Source organism: Salvelinus alpinus, chromosome 18 (genome assembly GCF_045679555.1).
Source record: "Salvelinus alpinus chromosome 18, SLU_Salpinus.1, whole genome shotgun sequence".
Classification (NCBI taxonomy): domain Eukaryota; kingdom Metazoa; phylum Chordata; class Actinopteri; order Salmoniformes; family Salmonidae; genus Salvelinus; species Salvelinus alpinus.
The window spans coordinates 33493746-33513154 of NC_092103.1; the positions used below are offsets into that span (position 1 = coordinate 33493746).

Below are 19409 nucleotides of genomic sequence, written 5' to 3' on the forward strand. Positions count from 1 at the left end.
TCATCTTGATGGTTGTACAGTCGTCTCAAATAAAACTGTGAAGGACCTCGGCGTTACTCTGGACCCTGATCTCTATTTTGACGAACATATCAAGACTGTTTCAAGGACAGCTTTTTTCCATCTATGTAACATTGCAAAAATCAGAAACTTTCTGTCCAAAAATGATGCCGAAAAATTTATCCATGCTTTTGTTACTGCAATGCTCTACTTTCCAGCTACCTGGATAAAGCACTAAATAAACTTCAGTTAGTGCTAAATACGGCTGCTAGAATCCTGACTAGAACCAAACAATTTGATTATATTACTCCAGTGCTAGCCTCCCTACACTGGCTTCCTATTAAGGCAAGGGCTGATTTCAAGGTTTTACTGCTAACCTACAAAGCATTACATGGGTTTGCTCCTACCTATCTTTCCGATTTGGTCCTGCCTTACATACCTACACGTACGCTATGGTCACAAAACGCAGGCCTCCTAATTGTCCCTAGAATTTCTAAGCAAACAGCTGGAGGCAGGGCTTTCTCCTATAGAGCTCCATTTTTATGGAATGGTCTGCTTACCCATGTGAGAGACGCAGACTCGGTCTCAACCTTTAAGTCTTTACTGAAGACTCATCTCTTCACTCAGTCATATGATTGAGTGTAGTCTGGCCCAGGAGTGTGAAGGTGAACGGAAAGGCTCTGGAGCAACAAACCGCCCTTGCTGTCTCTGCCTGGCCGGTTCCCCTCTCTCCACTGGGAGTCTCTGCCTCTAACCCTATTACAGGGGCTGAGTCACTGGCTTACTGGTGCTCTTCCATGCCGTCCCTAGGAGGGGTGCGTCACTTGAGTGGGTTGAGTCACTGACGTGATCTTCCTGTCTGGGTTGGCGCCCCCCCTTGGGTTGTGCCGTGGCGGAGATTTTTGTGGGCTATACTCGGCCTTGTCTCAGGATGGTAAGTTGGTGGTTGAAGATATCCCTCTAGTGGTGTGGGGGCTGTGCTTTGGCAAAGTGGGTGGGGTTATATCCTGCCTGTTTGGCCCTGTCCGGGGGTATCATCGGATGGGGCCACAGTGTCTCCTGACCCCTCCTGTCTCAGCCTCCAGTATTTATGCTGCAGTAGTTTATGTGTCGGGGGGCTAGGGTCAGTCTGTTATTTCTGGAGTACTTCTCCTGTCTTATCCGGTGTCCTGTGAGAATTTAAGTATGCTCTCTCTAATTCTCTCTTCCTTTCTTTCTTTTTCTTTCTTTCTTTCTTTCTTTCTTTCTTTCTTTCTTTCTTTCTTTCTTTCTTTCTCTCTCTCTCTCGGAGGACCTGAGCCCTAGGAGCATGCCTCAGGACTACCTGGCATGATGACTCCTTGCTGTCCCCAGTCCACCTGGCCGTGCTGCTGCTCCAGTTTCAACTGTTCTGCCTGCGGCTATGGAACCCTAACCTGTTCACCGGACGTGCTACCTGTCCCAGACCTGCTTTTTTCAACTCTCTAGAGACAGCAGGAGCGGTAGAGATACTCTTAATGATCGGCTATGAAAAGCCAACTGACATTTACTCCTGAGGTGCTGACTTGTTGCACCCTCGACAACTACTGTGATTTATTATTATTTGACCATGCTGGTCATTTATGAACATTTGAACATCTTGGCCATGTTCTGTTATAATCTCCACCCGGCACAGCCAGAAGAGGACTGGCCACCCCTCATAGCCTGGTTCATCTCTAGGTTTTTTCCTAGGTTTTGGCCTTTCTAGGGAGTTTTTCCTAGCCACCGTGCTTCTACGCCTGCATTGCTTGCTGTTTGGGGTTTTAGGCTGGGTTTCTGTACAGCACTTTGAGATATCAGCTGATGTAAGAAGGGCTGTATAAATAAATATTATTTGATTTGATTTATTGTAAAGTGGAAACGTCTAGGAGCAACAACAGCTCAGCCGAGAAGTGGTAGGCCACACAAGCTCACAGAACTGGACGGCCGAGTGCTGAAGCGCGTAAAAATTGTCTGTCCTTGGTTTCAACACTCACTACCAAGTTCCAAACTGCCTCCGGAAGCAACGTCAGCACAATAACTGTTTATTGGGAGCTTCATGAAATGGATTTCCATGGCCAAGCAGCCGCACACAAGCCTAAGATCACCATGCGCAATGCCAAACATTGGCTGGAGTGGTGTGAAGCTCACTGCCATTGGACTCTGGAGTAGTGGAAGCGCATTCTCTGGAGTGATGAATCACACTTCATCATCTGGCAGTCCGACGGACTAATCTGGGATTGGCGGATTCCAGGAGAACGCTACCTACCTTTGTGGCAACAGTTTGGGGAAGGCCCTTTCCTGTTTCAGCATGACAATGCCCCCGTGCACAAAGCAAGGTCCATACAGAAATGGTTTGTCGAGATCGGTGTGGAAGTGCTTGACTGGCCTGCACAGAGCCCTGACCTCAACCCCATCGATCACCTTTGGAATGAATTGGAACGCCGATGGCGAGCCAGGCCTAATCGCCCAACATCAGTGCCCGACCACACTAATGCTCACTAGTCCCTTCAGCAATATTCCAACATCTAGTGGAATCCTTCCCAGAAGACTGGAGGCTGTTATAAGAAATGGGGGGACCAACTCCATATTAATGCCCAGGATTTTGGAATGAGATGTTCGACGAGCATACTTTTGGTAATGTAGTGTATCACAGATGAGACAAAAATGTTCACCTGCCCCTTTAAGGGCAGGAGGTTACTGTGGTAGCATGACTAGAGTCATGTTTGTGCCTGTGAGATTGAGTCTGACTTGTAGCATCATTGTTTTCTCTTCCCTAACAGTTGAAACGCAAACATTGAAAAACAACCTAGCTTGTGAACAAAACAATGTAAATAGCCCAAGAAACACAAGAACAAAGTCTCACTTTCCTTTCAAGTAAATTAGACCAACTTTTATGCCTGTGGACAGCGCTTCTAAAAATGTATCTTTCACAGCTCTTCACTTACGCACAGCCCCCAGCCAGGCAGTGTTGCAGTGCGAGGTGAAATAGGCTATATAGGATTCATAGTTCTTTGACTCTTTAATTTACCAGCTATGAAACAAAACGGCAGAAATACTTTGAAAACAGCTACTGCAGTATTTATTTTACTATAAATGTGATCATACTTAACTATTTTTATTCACAAAAGTGTGAGTGAAATGTTCGCACTGTGGAGCCCTGACCATCCGCCAACGTGGCTGGTGAAATAGACATCTTACACGCTAATGCCAAAATCTACCCGCATGTGGCAGGTGGCGGGTGTTTATTTTAGGCCCTGGATACATATTTCCCACAGATCACACAGACCCACAAATCAAACATTGATAAACTCCCATATCTGTTAGGCGAAATACTGCAGTGTGCAATCACAGCACCACAAACAACACTGTAAATTACAACAATATTGATCCCCTACTATTCATACTACAACTATTTGCACATTGCTAAAACTTGAAGTGTCTTTATCTTTTTTAAACCTTTTTGAATGCACTATTTACTGTTAAAATATTTCACTTGCTTTGGCAATGTAAACATGTTTCCCATGCCAATAAATCCCGTTTGAATTTAATTGAATTGAGAGAGAGAGACATAGGGTGTAACGCTCGTCGTAATCCTCCTCGTCTGAGGAGGAGCAAGGATCGGACCAAAGCGCAGCGTGGTTTGAATACATACTTTAATATTTAAACGAAGACGAAAAACACTTGACAAAATACAAAACAATAAACGACGTGAACAAACGAACGAAAACAGTACCGTGTGGCGAACAAACACAGACACGGCAACAATCACCCACAAACAAACATTGAAAACAGCCTACCTTAATATGGTTCCCAATCAGAGACAATGACAAACACCTACCTCTGATTGAGAACCATATTAGGCCAAACTAACAAACCTAAACATAGAAACAAATAACATAGACTGCCCACCCCAACTCACGCCCTGACCATACTAAATAAAGACAAAACAAGGGAAATAAGGTCAGGAACGTGACATAGGGAGAGTGAGAGAAAGAGAGAGAGAGTTATAGAGAGAGAGTGATAGAGAGAGAGGGGGGAGAGAGAGGGGAGAGAGTTACAGAGAGAGAGAGAGTGATAGAGAGAGGGGGGGTGAGAGGGTACACAGAGAGAGAGGGGAGAGAGATAGAGTGAGAGAGATGGGTGGAGAGAGAGAGAACCATAGAAAACAGAAAAGGAGAAAATCCTATATCTATCCTATATCTAAACTTTGTGACATATTAGCTGCAAAATATGTAGCTGACACACCCGTAGGGACAGCCAGTGGATTGACAAACCAGAATAATAACATTGCATTCATTATTGTCCTCATTCATTTCTTACTGTATGGTCCTGTTAATTGTTATTACTAATTGAGTATTATTATTTTTCCTATAATTATCTATCTGCGTCATCAATGATTTGATATGTGTCTATATGTTTGCTTTGGCAATCTATGTATGTGTATAAAGCCTTTTGAATTTATTTGAGAGAGAGAGATGCTGAGCTGACCTGTCTGTGGCAGAAGGGACACTCCTGGAGAGGGGGTTGGGGAGGGAGGCTGTTTCCCTCTTGTCCCTCTGGCTCATCATAGGTAGAGAGTCTGAGGTGGAGATCGGACATGGAGAGGGACTGTCTCGCACTGTGAAGTCTGGACGAGGGAGGAGAGGAGAGGAGAGGAGAGGAGAGGAGAGGAGAGGAGAGGAGAGGAGAGGAGAGGAGAGGAGAGGAAGTAGAGGAGAGAGAGGAGAAGAGAGGAAAGGAGAAGAGAGAGGAATGTTATTGTTTCAGGATTCCTTCCTCTGAGTGCTTCACGGGATGACAACAACAAGCCATGACATCAATGACCTTTGGACTGTGTGATGTAAAACTCACTCTGCGGGAGGGATGCTGTTCGGTTCTTCACCATAGTCACTGCATACTTATCCTGAAGTTTCTGAAGTTTTAATACAAAGATTTACAAAAAGGAGTCCAGTAGGACACCAGAGAATTAAACATTCCAGCTAGATCTCTTCGTTCAACAAAGAGAGATGAGTAGAAGATGTTTCACTGGACTAGTTTACCATTAACACACCCCAATGTTTATGTGTGTGGTTGTGGGGCAGAGGTTCACACACACACATACACACACACAGGCTGGAACTCACCTTTAGACACGGGGGAGCAGAGTCCTTACAACCCTTATGGACCATGACTGTACAACCTGAGGGAGAGAGGGATATTTCCATATATAGAGATATCAACCACCAGGATGGAAATATAATAACTACATGAATGAATGAATTGGAATTCTGATATCTTCCCCTAAAATGTGGATATTTGCAATTATAAACTATTTGGTATCTATGTTGAATGCAAAGAAAGCCTATGGATACATATACACTTTATTTATCTTGAGATATGTCTTGCTACATTTCCAATAAATATATCTGATCTTTTGTATTCTCTGTGACAGAGTTGCAGATCACTGAGATATCTTGTATGTTTATAGCATTGCGGGACACATTGATGGGTTTGACAGATACATGACTAATGAGTAAACGGTGACTGCTGATTACTTACAGGAGCAGTGCAGAAGGTCCTTGCCAGTAGCAGGTTTGTCACAGACCAGACAGACGGTGGGACCAGCACAGGAACCCGTGGAGAAACAATGTCCATTCTGCTGTTTGTCCTTGTCTTTCCCTTCCTTCTCTCTCTCCTTCTCCTTGCCCTTCTCTCTCTCCTTCTCCTTCCCCTTTCCCTTGGAGAACCAGGGTATATTCCCAGGGGTGAACATCAGAGGCATGGATAGGCTAGTTAACACACACCCATATACTGTAACTACATCCAAACCCTTTCAGAAACAACCCGTCAAAGCATAGAAAACACTGACTGTAACTCTGTAACACCATAGGCGTAGGTTACACTCAGCTAGCCTTAAGTACTATCAGTCAGGTTACTGATACTGTGGTCTGGCTAGCCTATAAGTAGTCACAAATAGCCACACGTACACTGACTCCAATTGAATCAGTTACATGTGAATGATCCAAGCCTTATTTCAGCCCGTTTTAAAGTCCACTGTGACGGAAATGGGGGGGGGGGGGGGGTTCCACATGCTGATCACCAACAAAGGGTTGATGATTGAAAGGAAAGAACCTACAGTGTTTTAATGGTGTTTTGGGTCAATGTTATTTCCCCAAACATTTCCTGCTCTTTGTCATCATTTGAAGAACAGACCCTGAGGTGAATACTAAGGAGAACGGTTGGGATGATAACAATAATAATATAATAATAATACATGCTATTTATATAGCACTTTTCAAGGATGCAAATTCTCATGATAATGGGCATTTGTATCAGATAATTAAGTGATAATAGCAGCATGATAACTGACACTCAATGGTATCAGTTTTACTGCACTTTCTGGGTGTGTCCTGCAGTCCTCATAGTTGTAGATTATATTAGGTCTAAACTGAGGTGTAGATTATATTAGGTCTAGACTGAAGTGTAGATTATATTAGGTCTAGACTGAGGTGTAGATTACATGTGACTCAGTCAGTGTGTACACTCTGTCTGTAATTACATTATCTGACAGGCCTACAGTGGCTTGCGAAAGTATTCACCCCTCTTAACATTTTTCCTATTTTGTTGCCTTACAACCTGGAATTAAAATTCATTGTTGTGAAACAAACAATAAATAAGACAAAAAAACTGAAAACTTGAGCGTACATAACTATCCACCCCCCCAAAGTCAATACTTTGTAGAGACACCTTAAGCAGCAATTACAGCTGCAAGTCTCTTGGGGTATGTCTCTATAAGCTTGGCACATCTAGAACAACGAAACAAAACAACAAACAGACGAACGTGAAGCTATCAAAGCCTAGGTGCAAACATGCAACATAGACACAGGCATAGACAATTACCCACAAATGCCTGATGCCTATGGCTGCCTTAAATATGGCTCCCAATCAGAGACAAATGAAAGACATCTGTCTCTGATTGAGAACCACTCAGGCAACCATAGACATACCTAGAAACATACACTCAACCATAGACATACCTAGAAACATTCACTCAACACAAACTCATACACTAAACCCAACACCCCCTTTTCCATATATCCACCCAAAACGACAAAACACAAACATTCCCCATGTCACACCCTGACCTAACTAAAATAATAAAGAAAACAAAGAATACTAAGGCCAGGGCGTGACAGTGTTGCTTAGCAGTATGCTTAGGGTCATTGTCCTGCTGGAAGGTGAACCTCCATCCCTGTCTCAAATCTCTGGAAGACTGAAACAGGTTTCCCTCAAGAATTTCTCTGTATTTAGGGCCATCCCCACAGCATGATGCTGCCACCACCATGCTTCACTGTGGGGATGGGGTTCTCGGGGTGATGAGAGGTGTTGGGTTTGCGCCAGACATAGCATTTTCCTTGATGGCCAAGAAGCTCAATTTTAGTCTCATCTGACCAGAGTAACTTCCTCCATATGTTTGGGGAGTCTCCCACATGCCTTTTGGTGAACACCAAACGTGTTTGTCTGTTTTTTTCTTTAAGCAATGGCTTTTTTTTGCCACTCTTCCATAAAGCCCAGCTCTGTGGAGTGTACGGCTTAAAGTGGTCCTATGGACAGATACTCCAATCTCCGCTGTGGAGCTTTGCAGCTCCTTCAGGGTTATCTTTGGTCTCTTTGTTGCCTCTCTGATGAATGCCCTCCTTGCCTGGTCGGTGAGTTTTGGTGGGTGGCCATCTCTTGGAAGGTTTGTTGTGGTGCCATATTCTTTCCATTTTTTAATAATGGATTTAACGGTGCTCCGTGGAATGTTCAAAGTTTCGTATATTTTTTTATAACCCAACCCTGATCTGTACTTCTCCACAACTTTGTCTCTGACCTGTTTGGAGAGCTCCTTAGTCTTCATGGTGCCACTTGCTTGGTGGTGCCCCTTGCTTAGTGGTGTTGCAGACTCTGGGGCCTTTCAGAACAGGTGTATATGTACTGAGATCATGTGACAGATCATGTGAAACTTAGATTGCACACAGGTGGACTTTATTTAACTAGTTATGTGACTTCTGAAGGTAATTGGTTGCACCAGATATTATTTAGGGGCTTCATAGCAAAGGGGGTGAATACATATGCACGCACCACTTTTCCGTTTTTTTTGTTGTTGAATTTTTTGAAACAAGTTATTTTTTCCATTTCACTTCCCCAATTTGGACTACTTTGTGTATGTCCATTACATGAAATCCAAATAAAAATCAATTTAAATTACAGGTTGTAATGCAACAAAATAGGAAAAACGCCAAGGGGGATGAATACTTTTGCAAGGCACTGTATATAGTGTCTCACCTTGTTCTTGTTGCGAGTGGTGGACATCCTACTCTTGAGGAAGCTGAAGGTACGAATCACTTTGTATTTCTCTGACTCCATCTTGGAGGGGATGTTGTACTTGTCCCACTCCTCCTCTTCAATTCTGTTCAGAAACAATTGGGTTAGCGTCATAGATATATAGGGTTAGAAAAGTCAAATCCTCATCAAACGTGACATATGTTGGGTTGTATAAACTGTATTAACTAGAGTCCTGTTTGCTGATCCATTTTTCTTTCTGCCTGGTGATCTTTGCTGACCAACAGCAAATTAATTATTATGTATAGTCCTTACTAATAGTAGTACCGTGACTGTCATCCTTTTCATCAACAAGGAAGCAAGAAGGTAGAAACACAGCACACAACTTATGAAAGCATACTAGTAACGCTACTAATACTAGCAATACAAATCATTTTGATAATACTAATAATAGTGATAATACTACTACTACTACTACTAATAATAATAATATTAATAATACAAGTACTACTAATAATAGTACTAATAATAATACTAATAATACTAGTACTACTAGTACTACTAAAAATGGTATTTGGTTAGTAGGTCAATCGGTCAGTGACTGTCATACCAGGCTGGATCAAGTATACAGCTAGAACACATGCAACACAAAGCCATAGATGTTTACTAAGGAATCAATACAAAAACAAGTCAGGTCCAATAGAATCTTCTGTGTGATTCCAGATAATGGGAGGATAGGCCACGTATACCTGAGAGGTCACAGTTCAATGAAAGATCAATGTGAGTTAAGAAGGGTTACATAGTAGTTAGAGACACGTGCAGCACACGTGAGCTAATCAAACATGGTTAATTCATTTACATCAACAACATACAAGTGTAATCTCTGAAGGTTATTGGTGATGCCATGCTAGGCAGAGTGCATTGTGGGCACAAATGTAGAGGTTAGATGTCAGGATGCACACAGGGGACCTCTAGGGTTAAAAGGGTTGGCATGAAGAGGTTACACTGAGGCTGGAGCTAGGGGGCTAGAGGGCTGGCTTCCAGATCAGGGGAGTTACTGTAGGGTTAATGTCTAGAGGGCCAGCATCGAGATCAGGGAAGTTACTGTAGGGTTAATGTCTAGAGGGCCAGCATCCAGATCAGGGGAGTTACTATAGGGTTAGAGGCTATTGGGCTATCTGCCCAGTGGAAAGGAAGGGCCAGGGCTGCCAGCCCAGAAGGGGGCGATGCCCACGTACTCTTTGAGGAACTCTGAGAGGGTGAGGTGTTGAAGGGACTCTGCCAGCTCAACGCTGCCCTCGTCGTCTGCAGACTGGGCACGCTTACGAAACCTTAACTCCCTAGGGATACATTACACACACACACACACATTACACACACAGCTCTGATACATACAGTACATTAACACACACACACTCACACTCACACGCACAAGCACCCGCACACTCACACACACACAGCTCTGACATACACTAACACACACACAAGTCTGGTACACACTGACATACTCTAGAGGGAGCTATAGAGCTTTGACTGACTATGTGTTCGGGACATTTCAACAGATGAATGGAGGAAGAGGACAAAGGCAGTTGGCATGGTTCCTGGAAGCATCTCATCCCAATGAAGGACATAGTGAACAGGAAGTAAAGAGGTTCCCTTTTCCTAGTCTGTCTCTCTTGTGTTGGAGCTATTCATTGAAAGGATACTATACAGTAAATCTTTTTACACTCACTGTGTCACAAAGTTACAGAGCATTAGCCTGACTTCATCTGAGGACAGGCCCTGTACTTCAAAATTGCTCTGGACAAAATGTTCATTGACAAATAAACAATGTCTGAGCACAATGGGATTACAGTTTAGTCTACAACAACACTTTGGGTACTGATAAAGGGTGGCTAAAAGCTTTTGTAATATATATGCGTCACCTCACCACCTGTGAAACAGGGTTAAAACAACGCTGCAAGCCTTGGCATGGTAACAGACAAGCCTGGAGTTAAACAAACAAAACACGGTCTTGATATAAAGAGAACCAGGAACTCCACAACAGAGAGAGAGCCCTTGGTCGCCCAGCAACCAACCAAGAAGTCATTGTGAGGGCTGGAGAGCCTGGGAATTAGGGGGAAACTGTACGAAACTGTAAGAATGTCAAACACACTTTAGACAGACAAGTTAGGTCAGTGGATACATACCTTTTTTCGAGAGGCTGCTCTGATAGACTGAATGTTCTCTGTTCTGTGGAGGACAAGACAGCTGAAACATGAACCTTCTGTGTGAAAGTAAACAGCGTGAGCAACATTATCTATGAAAAGTCTGATTGTCTTCGATGATGTCATCATGGAATGCTGCAATGCTGAGGTTACACTGTGATTGGGCAGGGTAGCCAAGCCAGACAATGTACTTACCCAAGCCCACACCCTCACATATACACTGACATATGACATATGATACTTATGACTTATACTGTATATGACACTTTCACACTCACCACATATGCTGCTGCTACTGTCTATTATCTATCCTGCTTGATCAATTACCTTGTACCCCTGCACATCGACTGCTGCTACTGTCTATTATCTATCCTGCTAGATCAACTACCTGGTACCCCTGCACATCGACTGCTGCTACTGTCTATTATCTATCCTGCTAGATCAATTACCTGGTACCCCTGCACATCGACTGCTGCTACTGTCTATTATCTATCCTGAAGATCAATTACCTCGTACCCCTGCACATCGACTGCTGCTACTGTCTATTATCTATCCTGCTTGATCAATTACCTCGTACCCCTGCACATCGACTGCTGCTACTGTCTATTATCTATCCTGCTAGATCAATTACCTCGTACCCCTGCACATCGACTGCTGCTACTGTCTATTATCTATCCTGCTTGATCAATTACATCGTACCCCTGCACATCGACTGCTGCTACTGTCTATTATCTATCCTGCTTGATCAATTACATCGTACCCCTGCACATCGACTGCTGCTACTGTCTATTATCTATCCTGCTTGATCAATTACATCGTACCCCTGCACATCGACTGCTGCTACTGTCTATTATCTATCCTGCTTGATCAATTACATCGTACCCCTGCACATCGACTGCTGCTACTGTCTATTATCTATCCTGCTTGATCAATTACATCGTACCCCTGCACATCGACTGCTGCTACTGTCTATTATCTATCCTGCTTGATCAATTACCTCGTACCCCTGCACATCGACTGCTGCTACTGTCTATTATCTATCCTGCTTAATCAATTACCTCGTACCCCTGCGCATCGACTGCTGGTTCTCCCTGCACATCGACTGCTGGTTCTCCCTGCACATCGACTGCTGGTTCTCCCTGCACATCGACTGCTGGTTCTCCCTGCACATCGACTGCTGGTTCTCCCTGCATGGGTTATTCCCCTTCATGGTTTTGAGTGCGAGTACTTTTTGAACTCTATTGATATTTTCTCTCCACGCACAGTCCGTCTTTCATTCTAGCTTGAGCGCAAACCCTCATACTGGCTTACTACTCCCTGTATTTAGTCATGTAAATTTCTACTCTCTGTATATACTCATGTTATTTTCTACTTCCTGTATATAGCCATGTTAATTTCTACTCCCTGTATATAGTCATGTTAATTTCTACTTCCTGTATATAGCCATGTTAATTTCTACTTCCTGTATATAGCCATGTTAATTTCTACTCTGTATATAGCCATGTTAATTTCTACTCCCTGTATATAGCCATGTTAATTTCTACTCCCTGTATATAGCCATGTTAATTTCTACTCCCTGTATATAGCCATGTTATTGTTACTCGTCATTGTGGTTCATTATTCACTTAGAATTTATTCATAATTTTTTTTTTTTTCTAGTCAAGTCAGTTAAGAACAAATTCTTATTTACAATGACGGCCTACACCGTACAACTATTTAAATTTTTCATTTTTTATGTTTCTCTCTGCAAAGCATTTCACTGTTGTTTATGAAGCATGTGACAAATACAATTTAATTAGATTTTTGACATACAAGCACACTTACATACACATGTACCTGCACGTTGGACACACACAGTAGCCACATGCCTACCAGGCCTGGTGTTAGCACAGTGTGAGTTTTGGAAGCTAGGGGTTCTAAGGCAAGCTATATAGTCGTGGACAAAAGTTTTGAGAACGACACAAATATTAATTTCCACAAAGTTTGCTGCTTCAGTGTCTTTAGATATTTTTGTCAGATGTTACTATGGAATACTGAAGTATAATTACAAGCATTTCATAAGTGTCAAAGGCTTTTATTGACAATTACATGAAGTTGATGCAAAGAGTCAATATTTTCAGTGTTGACCCTTCTTTTTCAAGACCTTTGCAATTCGCCCTGGCATGCTGTCAATTAACTTCTGGGCCACATCCTGACTGATGGCAGCCCATTCTTGCATAATCAATGCTTGGAGTTTGTCAGAATTTGTGGGGTTTTGTTTTTCCACCCGCCTCTTGAGGATTGATCACAAGTTCTCATTGGTATTAAGGTCTGGGGAGTTTCCTGGCCATGGACCCAAAATATCGATGTTTTGTTCCCCGAGCCACTTAGTTATCACTTTTGCCTGATGGCAAGGTGCTCCATCATGCTGGAAAAGGCATTGTTCATCACCAAACTGTTCCTGGATGGTTGGGAGAAGTTACTCTCGGAGGATGTGTTGGAACCAATCTTTATTCATGGCTGTCCCAAACAATCGGAAAGGGGATTCATCAAAGAAAATGACTTTACCCAAGTCCTCAGCAGTCCAATCCCTGTACCTTTTGCAGAATATCAGTCTGTTCCTGATGTTTTTCCTGGAGAAAAGTGGCTTCTTTGCTGCCCTTCTTGACACCAAGCCATCCTCCAAAAGTCTTCGCCTCACTGTGCGTGCAGATGCACTCACACCTGCCTGCTGCCATTTCTGAGCAATCTCTGTACTGATGCTGCCCGATCCCGCAGATGAATCAACTTTAAGAGGCGGTCCTGGCGCTTGCTGGACTTTCTTGGGCGCCCTGAAACCTTCTTCACAACAATTGAACCACTCTCCTTGAAGTTCTTGATGATCCGATAAATGGTTGATTTAGGTGCAATCTTACTGGCAGCAATATCCTTGCCTGTGAAGCCCTTTTTGTGCAAAGCAATGATGATGGCACGTGTTTCCTTGCAGGTAACCATGGTTGATAGAGGAAGAACAATGATTCCAAGCACCACCTTCCTTTTGAAGCTTCCAGTCTGTTATTCGAACTCAATCAGCATGACAGAGTGATCTCCAGCCTTGTCCTTGTCAACACTCACACCTGTGTTAACGAGAGAATCACTGGCATGATGTCAGCTGGTCCTTTTGTGGCAGGGCTGAAATGCACTGGAAATGTTTTTGGGGGATTCAGTTCATTTGCATGGGAAAGAGGAACCTTGAAATTAATTGCAATTCATCTGATCACTCTTCATAACATTCTGGAGTCTATGCAAATTGCCATTATACAAACTGAGGCAGCAGACTTTGTGAAAATTAAAATTTGTGTCATTCTCAAAACTTTTGGCCACGACTTACTAGCAGGGTGGAGCACAGACAGAGATTTAGACAGAGAGATGGCCTGAAGGACAGATAGGCTGTAGCTCACACCATCTACAGAGCAAAGTGGACATAGCACTCACTAGACCATCTACAGGGCAGAGTGGACATAGCACTCACTAGACCATCTACGGGGCAGAGTGGACATAGCACTCACTAGACCATCTACAGGGCAGAGTGGACATAGCACTCACAAGACCATCTACAGGGCAGAGTGGACATAGAACTCCCTAGATCATCTACAGGGCAGAGTGGACATAGCACTCACAAGACCATCTACAGGGCAGAGTGGACATAGCACTCACTAGACCATCTACAGGGCAGAGTGGACATAGCACTCACTAGACCATCTACAGGGCAGAGTGGACATAGCACTCACAAGACCATCTACAGGGCAGAGTGGACATAGCACTCACTAGACCATCTACAGGGCAGAGTGGACATATCACTCACTAGACCATCTACAGGGCAGAGTGGACATAGCACTCACAAGACCATCTACAGGGCAGAGTGGACATAGCACTCACAAGACCATCTACAGGGCAGAGTGGACATATCACTCACTAGACCATCTACAGGGCAGAGTGGACATAGCACTCACTAGACCATCTACAGGGCAGAGTAGACATAGCACTCACAAGACCATCTACAGGGCAGAGTGGACATAGCACTCACAAGACCATCTACAGGGCAGAGTGGACATAGCACTCACAAGACCATCTACAGGGCAGAGTGGACATAGCACTCACAATACCATCTACAGGGCAGAGTGGACATAGCACTCACTAGACCATCTACAGGGCAGAGTGGACATAGAACTCCCTAGATCATCTACAGGGCAGAGTGGACATAGCACTCACAAGACCATCTACAGGGCAGAGTGGACATAGCACTCACTAGACCATCTACAGGGCAGAGTGGACATAGCACTCACTAGACCATCTACAGGGCAGAGTGGACATAGCACTCACAAGACCATCTACAGGGCAGAGTGGACATAGCACTCACAAGACCATCTACAGGGCAGAGTGGACATAGCACTCACAAGACCATCTACAGGGCAGAGTGGACATATCACTCACTAGACCATCTACAGGGCAGAGTGGACATAGCACTCACTAGACCATCTACAGGGCAGAGTGGACATAGCACTCACAATACCATCTACAGGGCAGAGTGGACATAGCACTCACAAGACCATCTACAGGGCAGAGTGGACATATCACTCACTAGACCATCTACAGGGCAGAGTGGACATATCACTCACTAGACCATCTACAGGGCAGAGTGGACATAGCACTCACTAGACCATCTACAGGGCAGAGTGGACATATCACTCACTAGACCATCTACAGGGCAGAGTGGACATATCACTCACTAGACCATCTACAGGGCAGAGTGGACATATCACTCACTAGACCATCTACAGGGCAGAGTGGACATAGCACTCACTAGACCATCTACAGGGCAGAGTGGACATAGCACTCACAAGACCATCTACAGGGCAGAGTGGACATAGCACTCACTAGACCATCTACAGGGCAGAGTGGACATAGCACTCACTAGACCATCTACAGGGCAGAGTGGACATAGAACTCCCTAGATCATCTACAGGGCAGAGTGGACATATCACTCACTAGACCATCTACAGGGCAGAGTGGACATAGCACTCACTAGACCATCTTCAGGGCAGAGTGGACATAGCACTCACAATACCATCTACAGGGCAGAGTGGACAAGGCGCTCACTAGACCCCTCAGAGGAACAGAGGGAGGACGTGGATGTAATCAGAGCCATACATAGATAGATACAGTATATAAAAGCTGTGGATGTGACTATACAGTAAATGTACCTACACTATGGTATAGTCACGTTGGTTACATGTTAGTTACAAACAGTAGCTGACTATCTACTGAAGTTGCTTCAGTTAGTTAGTGACAACACAGAGAGCAGGTTAACTCAGCTACGTAGAGCACATTACATTTTACATTTTAGTCATTCAGCAGACACTCTTATCCAGAGCCACTTACAGTTAGGACAGTCATCTTAAGATAGCTAGGTGGGACAACCACATATCACAGTCTTAGTAAGTACATGTTTCCTCAATAAAGTAGCTATCAGCAAAGTCAGTGCTAGAAGGGGGGAGAAAAGTCAAGAGCGAGTGTTAGTTCACGAAAAGCAGGGGGCGCGAGGAGGGGGTCCGAGGGGGGGGGCTATTGGATTATTTAAGATACTCTTTGAAGAGGTAGGGTTTCAGATGTTTTCGGGAGATGGACAGGGACTCTGCTGTCCTAACTTCAGGGGGAAGCTGGTTCCACCATTGGGGTGCCAGGACAGAGAAGAGCTTGGACTGGGCTGAGTGGGAGCTTCCCTCCCATAGGGGTGGGAGGGCCAAGAGACCAGAGGTCTGAGGAATGGAGTGCTCGGGTTGGGGTGTAGGGTTTGAGCATAGCCTGAAGGTAGGGAGGGGCCTACTGCTTACTGTACTACTCAAACTCCCATGACAAACCAAACAAGTGAAAAGAGACAGACTAGCTCAAATAAGGTCAATCCAGGTCATATAAGCTGCGTTTACACAAGCAGTCCAATTCTGATCTTTTGACCATAATTTGGCAAAAGTTCAGAATTGGGCTGCCTGTGTAAACACAGACAGAACCAAAAATACAAAGATGAACAAGGACTATCCATATAATCATATTGTCAGAGAAAACACTGTCAACTGTATTCCAATCGAAGTAATAAAGTTCTCAGTAATGGTTTCTCAATGGGAAGTTATTAACTGTATAAAGGTCCCACAGACACTAACCTGGGCTGAGGTCAGAGGTCGCAGGCGTGGCTAGGGTTTTGCGGGAGAAGCGGGGGGGCAGCAGGCTAATCTTGGGGGAGGAGTAGGAGCGGTGTCTGATCCCCTGGTTGCCCATATCCTGGAACAATACAATAATACAACACTCAGGTCATACATCTGCTATACAGCCGTTAAAGCCCTGATACATCTGCTGTATAGCCGTTAAAGCCCTGATACATCTGCTGTATAGCCGTTAAAGCTTCGATACATCTGCTGTATAGCCGTTAAAGCCCTGATACATCTGCTGTATAGCCGTTAAAGCCCTGATACATCTGCTGTATAGCCGTTAAAGCCCTGATACATCTGCTGTATAGTCGTTAAAGCCCTGATACATCTGCTGTATAGCCGTTAAAGCCCTGATACATCTGCTGTATAGCCGTTAAAGCCCTGATACATCTGCTGTATAGCTGTTAAAGCCCTGATACATCTGCTGTATAGCCGTTAAAGCCCTGATACATCTGCTGTATAGCTGTTAAAGCCCTGATACATCTGCTGTATAGCCGTTAAAGCCCTGATACATCTGCTGTATAGCCGTTAAAGCCCTGATACATCTGCTGTATAGTCGTTAAAGCCCTGATACATCTGCTGTATAGCTGTTAAAGCCCTGATACATCTGCTGTATAGCTGTTAAAGCCCTGATACATCTGCTGTATAGCCGTTAAAGCCCTGATACATCTGCTGTATAGCCGTTAAAGCCCTGATACATCTGCTGTATAGCCGTTAAAGCCCTGATACATCTGCTGTATAGCCGTTAAAGCCCTGATACATCTGCTGTATAGCCGTTAAAGCCCTGATACATCTGCTGTATAGCCGTTAAAGCCCTGATACATCTGCTGTATAGTCGTTAAAGCCCTGATACATCTGTTGTATAGTCGTTAAAGCCCTGATACATCTGCTGTATAGCCGTTAAAGCCCTGATACATCTGCTGTATAGCTGTTAAAGCCCTGATACATCTGCTGTATAGCCGTTAAAGCCCTGATACATCTGCTGTATAGCCGTTAAAGCCCTGATACATCTGCTGTATAGTCGTTAAAGCCCTGATACATCTGCTGTATAGCTGTTAAAGCCCTGATACATCTGCTGTATAGCTGTTAAAGCCCTGATACATCTGCTGTATAGCCGTTAAAGCCCTGATACATCTGCTGTATAGCCGTTAAAGCCCTGATACATCTGCTGTATAGCCGTTAAAGCCCTGATACATCTGCTGTATAGCCGTTAAAGCCCTGATACATCTGCTGTATAGCCGTTAAAGCCCTGATACATCTGCTGTATAGCCGTTAAAGCCCTGATACATCTGCTGTATAGCCGTTAAAGCCCTGATACATCTGCTGTACGATGGCCCTGATACATTGTCCCTATTACATTGTCCCTGATACATTGTCCCTATTACATTGTTCCTGATACATTGTCCCTATTACATTGTCCCTGATACATTGGCCCTATTACATTGTCCCTGATACATTGTCCCTGATACATTGTCCCTAATACATTGTCCCTGATACATTGGCCCTAATACATTGGCCCTATTACATTGTCCCTGATACATTGTCCCTATTACATTGTCCCTGATACATTGTCCCTATTACATTGTCCCTGATACATTGGCCCTATTACATTGTCCCTAATACATTGTCCCTATTACATTGTCCCTGATACATTGTCCCTATTACATTGTCCCTGATACATTGGCCCTATTACATTGTCCCTAATACATTGTCCCTATTACATTGTCCCTAATACATTGTCCCTATTACATTGTCCCTGATACATTGTCCCTGATACATTGGCCCTATTACATTGTCCCTGATACATTGTCCCTATTACATTGTCCCTGATACATTGTCCCTATTACATTGTCCCTGATACATTGTCCCTATTACATTGTCCCTGATACATTGTCCCTAATACATTGGCCCTGATACATTGGCCCTATTACATTGTCCCTGATACATTGTCCCTATTACATTGTCCCTGATACATTGTCCCTATTACATTGTCCCTGATACATTGTCCCTATTACATTGTCCCTGATACATTGTCCCTAATACATTGTCCCTATTACATTGTCCCTGATACATTGTCCCTATTACATTGTCCCTGATACATTGGCCCTATTACATTGTCCCTGATACATTGTCCCTAATACATTGTCCCTGATACATTGTCCCTATTACATTGTCCCTGATACATTGTCCCTATTACATTGTCCCTGATACATTGTCCCTAATACATTGTCCCTGATACATTGGCCCTATTACATTGTCCCTGATACATTGTCCCTATTACATTGTCCCTGATACATTGGCCCTATTACATTGTCCCTGATACATTGTCCCTAATACATTGTCCCTGATACATTGGCCCTATTACATTGTCCCTGATACATTGTCCCTATTACATTGTCCCTAATGCATTGGCCCTAATACATTGGCCCTAATACATTGGTAAGTCTCTGTGTGTGAGGGTTGAGGAGAAGGCTTCAGCCTGGCACCTTTGCGAGGGTGGGGTCGCCGTCTGAGGACGCGGAGTGTGTGCGTGTGCAGGTGAGGTCTAGGGAGGTGTCGTCACCGCTGCTACGAGGGTCAGAGGTCAGAGGAGAGATGGGAGAGAGGGAAGACTTCACCAGGAACCCCTCCTCATCTTCCTCACTGTCCATCACTAGAGCTACCAGACTGGGGCTGTCAG

General features: G+C 44.1%; 1 protein-coding gene across 2 annotated transcripts in view; it reads right to left on the minus strand.

The window, feature by feature from the left end:
* LOC139544212 (rho guanine nucleotide exchange factor 28-like) overlaps positions 1-19409 on the minus strand; it is a 68296-nt gene that overhangs the window by 40149 nt on the left and 8738 nt on the right. Inside the window, exons 3-11 of one of the 2 annotated variants that reach the window (XM_071351080.1) lie at positions 19216-19402; positions 16685-16802; positions 10491-10533; positions 9540-9641; positions 8305-8428; positions 5536-5713; positions 5121-5176; positions 4849-4909; positions 4486-4624 (exon numbers count right to left, since the gene is read on the minus strand). In XM_071351080.1, the coding sequence (XP_071207181.1) occupies positions 4486-4624; positions 4849-4909; positions 5121-5176; positions 5536-5713; positions 8305-8428; positions 9540-9641; positions 10491-10533; positions 16685-16802; positions 19216-19402 (1008 nt within the window). The remainder of the gene's footprint in view (positions 1-4485; positions 4625-4848; positions 4910-5120; positions 5177-5535; positions 5714-8304; positions 8429-9539; positions 9642-10490; positions 10534-16684; positions 16803-19215; positions 19403-19409) is intronic. The other variant, XM_071351081.1, reaches the window with a different exon arrangement.